At 48.6% G+C, this 9,455-nt stretch overlaps 1 protein-coding gene across 3 annotated transcripts in view; it reads left to right on the top strand.

Annotated features, from left to right (window-relative positions):
- LOC106805185 (PERQ amino acid-rich with GYF domain-containing protein 2-like) overlaps positions 1–9,455 on the top strand; it is a 45,168-nt gene that overhangs the window by 22,981 nt on the left and 12,732 nt on the right. For all 3 annotated transcript variants that reach the window (XR_001393404.1, XM_014806683.1, XM_014806684.1), the window contains exons 19-21: positions 137–211; positions 839–1,038; positions 1,473–1,590. Coding sequence is in view for 2 of the 3 variants with exons in the window: in XM_014806683.1 (XP_014662169.1) it covers positions 137–211; positions 839–1,038; positions 1,473–1,590 (393 nt within the window). In the remaining variant the exon portion in view is untranslated. The remainder of the gene's footprint in view (positions 1–136; positions 212–838; positions 1,039–1,472; positions 1,591–9,455) is intronic.

Raw genomic sequence — 9,455 nt, 5'->3', positions numbered from 1 at the left:
TGGCCAGCCGGGCCACCAACCCGACAGTTTCAGGTGGCCCGACGCCGTTTCAGGTGGCCATTGGCACCCGGGCCACCGTTAAAGTCGAGCCCTGGTATACACCTGTTTTGATATTCAGTGCATGTGACTATTTCAGCAAAGGCAGCAGGAGATGATACGAGTGATGGAGTTAAAGAGGCAGCAGGAGGAAGCGGCACAGCGAGCAAAAACAGTGAGTTGAACAAGCATATGTTCGTAAAATGAAGTAAATAGAGTAGTATTGAGTCGGTGTGTGCAGCAGTGTGTGTAGCAGTGCAGCAAGTGGCAAGAAGCAAACATTTGCAAGTGTACGTATTGTATTTATTAGAGCGTTAGGCTTCGTCTTCTTTTGTATAATGACAAAAGGAAATCCGATTACATCATATCATCGTCTTATTTGTGGCACACAGCACAATAAATGCCTTGCAATACATACCCTATTCCGTGGCTTATAGGATACACTTTTGTCTCAGAACATGTCTTCAAAAACCACCTTGCATCCTATAAGTTGAAGGTTGGTGTAGCAGACATTGTTACATCTATGATTTTTAGCTACAGTACTGTATATTATACACCTCAGCAGAAATCGAATACCCTACAGCATATGCTAGGCTTATGAAATACAGATAATTTAAATGGCTAAAAACACTGGCTGGTGAACAATGAACCAGCCTAATTTATGGTGAACATATACCTAGTAGTGGGCGTTTTGTTTTTAAATAATCACCTTCCAAAGTCGGGTTCTGATGCGTCGGAGCGTCTTGATTTGTGTTTCTCGAGACCTAACTTTTCTTCTTGTGTTGTTCTCCTGCCGTCGCAGCCAGCACAGCTTGCACCCTGGGCCCATCACTCCCAGCAGCAGGCTACCGGTGCCCTGTCTCTCGCACGCATCCAGCAGTGGCAGGAGGAAAAGGATCAGGAAGCCATGGAGAAGCAGAAGATCCAAGTGCAGCAAGATCAGATTCAGCAGCAACAACAGCAGCAGCAACAGCAGCAGCTCAAGGGCTCCTGGGTTAACAGGTTAGTGCAGACTTCGTCAATCCGCTTCAGAAATGATTACACACCAGGGTTCGAGTTCAATGGCAGGTGCCATGGTTGCCCTCCTTTCTTGCGGTGGTATCCCTGAAAATCTGCATGATGTCCATGCCAATAAACTGCCATGCCTCACCCAGTTTGTCTCTTTGCTCTTCCCAGTAAGTCCCTGTTGCATATCCCTCTTTGTCCTACGTGAATGGTGTTGATGGCCTTGATAGTAAGTGGCCTTGTTAATCCACATTTAAAGGAATTGTTTGCCTGGCTGTGGTGCCGTAACATTTCCCAAAAGTAAATCCAACGTAACACTTTCCTACTCCTACCCTAAAAAATTATAATTTGACCATCGGCAATCCAAGCCTCTGCATCCACGTAACTATGCAGTGTAGCGAGATGAGTAACCACGGTAACGATCGTTGCAGGGCTCCAGTCAACACAGCACCGCAGGTGAAGTCTCTGCCACAGATTCAGGAGGAAGAGGCGAGAAAACTGCTACGGCAGAAGGAGAAGCAGGTGCAGCAGCAAAAGCAGCAGCCAGCAGTAAGTGTTACATTTAGTAGTAGTAGTAGTCAGGGGCGGCGCCACAGGGGGGGCAGGGGGGGCGGGCGCCCCCCCCCCCTATCATTTGCAAGAAAAAGAAAAGAAGAAGAAGAAGAAAAAGAAAAGAACGGCAGGAAAGAAGAAAAGACAAAAAAAGAAATAAAGAAAAGGAGGATAAAACAATGTCCTTGCAAGTAACAGCTGCGGTGGGGAGGTGTGACGGGGTCACCCCCCCTCCATCGTTTGCAAGAAAAAGGTAAGAGAAGCCCGACATTCTTGCAATAATATAGCGCCCACGTCGCCCGAAAAATCATGAGTGCAATGTAGCTTACAAGCTGGACCATTCATTCGAAAATCGAAAAAAATTACAGATGATCCGAAATTCAATCATATAAACCTGATTGCCTTATCTTGATAATTATCACAATGATAAAGGTTGTTTTTCCTTGGTTCAAGTTGGACATAATTTGTCCCGATGATGCGTTTCCGGCGAGAAGGTAGGCACCACCTTGTGGTAAGTTAACAATCTTACATAGATATGTACAGTTACAGACTGACCTATATCAGAGGCGTTCTACGGAAAACAGCGAGCCGGCAGAAGTCGCTAAAATGCGCCCTTTCAAACTTCTTTGACCAATGGCAATGGAAAAATACTAAAGAAAAAATAATGTGAGTTGGTGATTCCTCAGCATTACGATAATACTTCCTTAAACCTTACACTTTACATCCAGGTAGGTGGGCTTTTCCAGATATGCTAAGTGTAGGTGGGCAGGAATGGCGTGCAGCGGTTCGGTCGGAGCGTGGCATGGAATGAATTTCTTAGGATTCCCGGGAGAGTTTAGATTTTTACTACGTGGATAGTGACTGAAGTCGGCAGCTGAAGCAGCGTAGTGGCGTAGGTTAATCTGATTAAAATGATTCAGACGGTCGGTGCTCGCGAGCATTCGGTCGACGTTCCGAATGACGCTATGCTTGCTCTGGAGAAAGATGGGCTGCAACCGTTTTGGTCGACGTTTGATGGCATTTTGATTTCTTCGGCCGTTTTTATACGTGTTCGATAACATTGAAGCGGGCAGGTGCCGAGTAGTTTGCATGGTTAAAATCTGATATAAATAGTTATTTTCGCTCTCAGATCGCGGCCGCGATTCGGGATCAGCGTTGGACTAATGTATTGGGAGTGGAGCGGCGCGAGTGGCAACGTGGTGCGGGTGTGAGTGGCAAGTAGAAGTTTTCTCGGACGTTGGTTATTATTTTCGACTGAGCGGGCAGGTGCGAGGTCGTGCATGGTAAAGATGCGTGTTAAAATATTCAGTCGCGCGTTTCGTGGCATCGCGCGGCGATTCTAATCCGAGCTGATGCTAATGTGTGATGGCGGATGGGCGCGTGGCAGAGCAGTGTGGTGCGAGCGGGTTGGGAGTGGAATGAGTGTTCTTCGGGTTTGTTAGTAACGTTTGCGTGAGCGCGGGCGGGGCTGAGACGTGGATGGTAAGTCTGATGTAAATATTTCACTTCGCTTCCCCGCATGCGCGCGCGGATTCGCCGATGCCAGCTATGGGCTTGTATGGGCGAATGCGTGCACGATTGGGTGCGAGTGCTGTGGGGCGAGTATAGGAGATTTTTGGGTCTGGGCTCGCTTCGGGGGCGGGTCTTCTTTTTCGTTCTCCGATACTCTGAGCCGGGGCAGTGCTTGACAGCACGTGTTGCATGGTAAAATTGATTAAAATATGTCATTTCGCTCTCAGCATCGGCGGACGATTCCCGAATTCCCGCTTCATGGTAATGTTTTTTGGTAGAGAATGGCTGCTAGGTGCACGTAGGTCGCACGTTGTATGGCAATAGATTCCTTCTCGGCCGTTGTTATTTTAGTTTTCGCGACTTTTGATTTTGCGGGAGGGCTGAAGCACGTTGTGATCGGTAATTGATATTAATATATTCATTTACCGCTATCAGCATTCGCGCGACGTAGTTCTTTCCGAATCCCAGCTATTTGTAATGTATGCGGCGAATTGGGCTGACGGTTGGTGACGTTGACTGCGCATTAGGGGTCAGAATTTTCCTTCCCCGGCCGTTTTTTACGTTTTCGACTGAGCGGGAGGCTGACCGCACGTGGTGCCATGGGTAAAATTCCGGATATAAATATTCATTTCGCTTCGAGCATCGCGCGAGATTTCGAGATCAGCTATGTAATGTATGGCGAAGATGGCCCGCTGGCATCGTTTGGTCGGACGTTGACTGGCAATCGAATTTCTTCGGCGGCGTTTTTATACGTTTGGCGACTGAGCGGAGACGGGCCGGTTGACAGCGTGTGATCGGGTAAAATGTCGACTATCATCTTCACTTCCCGGTGGACTCCAGCAGTGCGCGACCCGTTGCTCCGATCGCAGCTAGATCGTATGTATGGGCGTATGGCGTTTTTCGGGTGACGTTGGTCCGTCGTTGACTGGCTCGAATTAGAATTCGGTGTTCTTCGGCGTTTTATATACGTTTCGGTCATACTTTAAGACGGGGGCAGTAGTTAGAAAGACGTGTGCATGGAGTAAATTGGATATAAATGGATTCAACTATAGCTATCAGCAATCGCGCGACGTTCCGGATCGAGCTATGCTAATGTATGGCGATGGCGCATGTCAACGTTGGTCGAGGTTGACTGGTGGAATTTTTTAGATTTTCATCTTTTTCAGTGGCAAAATGATTCTTTTTTATCCTTTTCATCGATGTTCTCTTCCCTGCCGTTTTTATCGTTTTGACCGAAGCCGGGCAGGGTGTTACAGACTTTGTGTCTGGTTAAATTGGATATAAAATATTCATTTCGTCCTTTGGGTCGCGCGACGATTCCGGATTTTTTGCTGATGCTATTGTTTATGGCCGCGCAATTTGTGGCTTTTTTTCGCTTGAACGTTGCGTCGGAGGGTTGATTGGCAATAGATCTCTTTTCGGCGTTTTTATACGTTTCGACTGAAGCGGGAGCTGAAGCATGTGTGCATTAGTAAATTGGATATAATTCATTCCTTCGCTCTCGATCCGGTAGCCGATTCCCGTATCCAAGGCTTGTATGTCTGGGCGAATGGCGTGCAAACCGTTGGTCGACGGGTTGATGGCATAGAATGTTCTGTCGCCGTTTTTAGTACGTTTTTGACTGGAGCGAGGAGGTGGCAGACCGTGATGTCATGGGTAAAATCTGATGCTAAAATATTGATTTGGCTCCTCGCATCGCCGGCTGGCGTTCGCCGAATACGGAGATGGATGCCTTAACTGGTGGATGGAGGCGATGGCGCGCTGCACGCGTTCGGTCGAGGTTGACTGGCAATTTCGTAGACTCTTCTTCGGCCGTTCTTTATACGTTTTTTCGACTTGAAAGCAGGGGCAGGGTGAAGAAGTGTGATGCGGTCACATTTACTGTGAATAAAATTTCACTTGCTTTTCCTGCATCGCCCGCGGTTCGCGAATAAGATATTGGTAATGTATGGGAATGGCCGCTTTATGCTTCATTTACGCTTAGTTTGTCGCGATTGGAATGGCTTTCCAATTTATAGATTTTTTTTCGGTTCCGGGCCGTTTCTTTATACGTTTTTTTCGACTGAAGCGTGGGTAGTTCGCTGAAGCACGTGTGATGAGTAATTGACTATTTAATATTTTACTTCGTTCAGGATCGCGCCGACGATTCGTAATCCAGCTTTGTATGTTATGGTCCGGGCGCGAAGGGTGGACGCTGCAACGTGCGTCGTATTGACTGGCCATAGATTCTTTCGGCGCGTTTTGTATTACGTTTCGTAGAGCGGGGCAGGCTGTTTACGGCAGTGGTGGCCAATGAGTAGGCTTGATATAAAATATTTTCACTTCGCTCTCAGCTGCGCGACGATTCGCGACTCCCAGCTTGTAATGTATTGGGACTGTTAGCGAATGGCCGCTGCAACGATTGGTCGACCCGTTTGACTTGTCAATAGATTTCTTCGGTTGTTTTTATACGTTGTCGATGGAAGCGAGGCGTTGCTGCAGCCGTGTGCATGGTAAAAAGATATAACTATTACTTCGCGTCTCAGCATCGCGCGACGATTCCGAGATCGGCTATTGCTAATTGTATGGCGAATGGGCGCGTGCAACGGTTGTGGTCGACGTTGATGGCATGAGATTTCCTTCTCTCTCGGCGTTTTTATACGTTTCGACTGAGACGGGAGGCTGACGGGCGTGTGGATGGGTAAAATCTGAGATATAATATTCACGTCGCTTCAGGCATCGCGCGAACGTTCCCGATCCGCTATGGTAAGTGTATGGTTCTTAATCGTTCGCTGCCGAACGATTGTCGAGTTTTTGACTGGCATAGAATTTCCGTGCGGGGCGTTGTGTTTACTTGTCGGACGCTGAAGGCCGAGGCAGGTGATTCCGCGGTGTGCATGGTTAAAATCTGATTTATGGAATTATTTCCACCTTCGTTGCGTTCGGATCGTCGCGCGCTTCGTCCCGCTATGGTAATTATTTTGTGCGATGGCGCTGCAACGTTTGGTCGGCTTGTTGTTACTGGCTATAGTAATTTCCTTCGGCCGTTTTTTTTACAGTTTCGATGAAGCCGGGCAGGTAGGAGTCGGTGTTACAGGACGTGTGTGGCATGGTAAATCTGTGATTAAATTTCATTCGGTCTCAGCCATCGCGCGCGACGATTCGCGTTGATCCAGCTTTTGCTAATTGTTGGGCGAATGGGCCGCTGTTGCAGTTGGTCCGACGTGGCTGACTTGGCAGTAGGATTTTCTTCGGGCCGTTTTTTACGTTTTCGATGTCAGCCGGGCAGGCTGGAAGCACGTGTGCATGGTGTTAAATCTGCATAGCTATATTCACTTCGGCTTCCGTCGCGCGCGTTCCCATATCAGCTTATGCTAATGTATGGGACTATGGGCGCGGGGTGGGCGAGAACCGCCTGTTTCAAGTGGTCGACCTGTTTGAACTGGCGGGAACTAGATTTCGGCTTCGGCCGTTTTTTGACTGATTTTCCTCGGATCTGAGCGTGGGCAGGCTGCGGCGTGTGCATGGTAAATCTGATATTTCGAATATTCACTTCGTTCGGATCAGTGGACGATGTCGAAATCCAGGGGTTTGATACTGTAATGGCGATGGGCGCTGGCACGTTGGCGTCGCGGTTGATTGCATAGTTTCCGTTGGCTGGTTTTTATGGACGTTTCGTTGAGCGGCCAGGGTGAGGTGCAGCAAAGTCCTATTGGTGTGCAGGTGGATGTCTGTTATTTAGTCGCCGGCTCTCGGATTTCGCGGCGGCGATTTCGCGAAGTCCTGCTATGCTAATGTATGGGCGATGGCGCCTTGCACGTTGGTCCCGATTTGCGTTTGGGTGGCAATAGAATCTCTCCTTCCGGGCTCCTCCGATTTTTTTACGTTTCGCTTGAAAGCGGGCGTGTGACTAGGAGCGCGTTGTGCTTGGTTAATGGTATTGCTAGATATTCTTTCGCTCGCTTCGATGCGGCGCGGCGATTCCCCGATCCCAGCCTTGCTAATGTGATGGGCTGCGTGGGCGTGCAACGTTGGTGGACGTTGACTGAGTTAGATTTGCCTTCGGGGCGGTGTTTGTATGCGTTTCGAGTGGAAGCCGGCAGGGGGGCTGCATGCACCGTGTGCATAGGGGGTAGATCTGATATAAGTAGTTCACGTTCGGTCTCAGCATCGGGCGCGACGAATTCCGATCGAGCTTGCTAATGTATGGGCGATGGCGCTTGCGAACGTTGGTGACGTTGATGCGATAGATTGTCTTCGGGGCGGTTTTTTACGTTTGCGGGACTGAACGGGGCAGGTGACAGCATGTGTGCATAGGTTGAATTTGTATAATATTTACTTCGGCTCAGGCCTTGCGCGGCGATTCCCGAGTCCCGTGGACTGTAATGTATGGGCGATGGCGCTGCAACGTTTGGTCGACAGTTTGGACTGGCTAGAATTCTTCGGCGCGTTTTTTACGTTTGATGAGCGGGCAGGTGACAGACGTGTGCATGTGTAATTGATTATTAATATTCTTTCGCTCTCAGCTTCGTGCGCGATTCGCGAATCCAGCTGATGTAATGTGATGGAGCGAATGGCCGGCTGACAACGTTGGTCGACGTTGATGGGCCGATAGAATTTCCTTCCGGCCGTTATTTATAGGTTTCGATTGAAGGCGGGCAGGCTGGAAGAGTTGGCGTTGCTGGTAAATCCGGATATAAATTATTCGTTCGCTGCTAGCATGCGCGACGATTGGCGGATCCCAGCTGTGCTAATGTATTGGCGATGGCGGCTGCATGTCTTTTGTGTCGACGTTGTGGCAATTCGATTTCCTTCCGCGTTATATTTATTACGTTTCTCGGAGCTTGAAGCCGGGCGGATGTCAGACGTTGGTTGCATGGTAATTGAGTATAAAGTTATATCACTTGCTCTCCGCATCGGCGCGTCGATTCCGAATCAAGCTATGGTTTGTATTGGGCGAAATGGCTGCGTGCAACGTTGTCAGCTGGTTGACTGGACAATGAATTTCGCTTCGGTCGTTTTTATAGGTTTTCGACTAAGGCGGGCAGCTTTTGGGCGCTGAAAAGCACGTTAGCAGTGCATTTTTTTGGCTAAATCTGTATTAAAGTATTCACTTCGCTGCTCAGCATCGGCGCGAGCTTGATTATCCGATCCAGCTTGTATGTATTGGGGATGGTTCGGCTCTGCATTTTCGTATGGTCGGAGGTTGCTGTGCTTATTTAGATATTCTTTCGGCGTTTTTATTAGATTTTGACCGAAGCTTTTTGTATTGCTTTTTCGGTGACGATTTCAGTGCACGTCGCTATCGCTGTGCATGGTAAACCTCATGATTTTATAAACTTTTTTCAATCTCCTTCGTTTCCTTTTTATTTTGTTTCTGGTTCTTGCATCGCGCCTCCCTGCGTATCGTCGAGCTTGTAATGTATGGCGGATATGAAGCGCGTGTGCACTTGTCCTGGATTTGGATCGCGATAGTGACTAGGCCAATAGCATTTCCTGTCGGCAGATTTGTTATACGGTTTGCGATTGAAGGAAAGGGGCGGTGACAGCACGTAGTGATTGGTTTATTGATATAGTTAGTTAACTTCGTGCTACGGATGTCGCTCAAACGTCCCGACCTGGGAATTTATTTTCAGTATGCTAATGTCATGGTTGTCGAGGTGGCGCTTCTTGTTCAGTGGTCGTTTGGCGTTTGCTGTCATAGATTTCCGCTTGGGCCGTTTTTATTCGGTTTCGATCTTGAGGCTGGCGCGCTGTGGGACTGTGTTGCATGGATAGTTGTATAAAATTTCAATTCGCTCTAGCGTCGCGCGACCGGATTTCGCCGATTCCGCTATGGCTATGTATGGGCGAATGGCGCTGAAGCCGCAGGGGCTTGGGTCGAGCGTTGCGTACTGGATGATTTTCTCTCGGGTCTTTTTTAGTTCGTCGTGAATTGAAGGGGCGGGCTGGCGCCCAGCGAACGTGAGCATGGGTAATCTGAGTATAAAATATTCCTTCGCTCTCGGGCATGCGGCGCCCGATTCCGAAGATCGTATGCGTAATGTGGATGGGGATGGCGCATGACAACGTTGGTCCGAGGTTCGCGCTCGGGCAAGATAGTATTTTGCGTTTCCGGGGCCGTTCGTTTTTACGTTTCCCGATCTGGGAAGACCATGTGAGTGTTTTTGCTTTTACTGGCCCAGCCGGGTTAGTAACTGTGACAGAGCGTGTGCATGGTAGCGGTAGATAGAATTGTGGGTTATTTGGAATGAAGGTCTAATGTCGATTCGCTCCTCAGGATCGCGAGAGTTACCGAATCAGCTATTTGGTAGGTGTACAAATATTGGGGATAGGATTCGATTTAATGGATACATATGCTAGTGGGTTGG

Source organism: Priapulus caudatus, unplaced genomic scaffold (assembly GCF_000485595.1).
Source record: "Priapulus caudatus unplaced genomic scaffold, Priapulus_caudatus-5.0.1 Scaffold104, whole genome shotgun sequence".
NCBI lineage: Eukaryota > Metazoa > Priapulida > Priapulimorpha > Priapulimorphida > Priapulidae > Priapulus > Priapulus caudatus.
The sequence above is the reverse complement of the archived record's forward strand: the minus strand, read 5'-3'. Positions and strand labels throughout refer to the sequence as shown.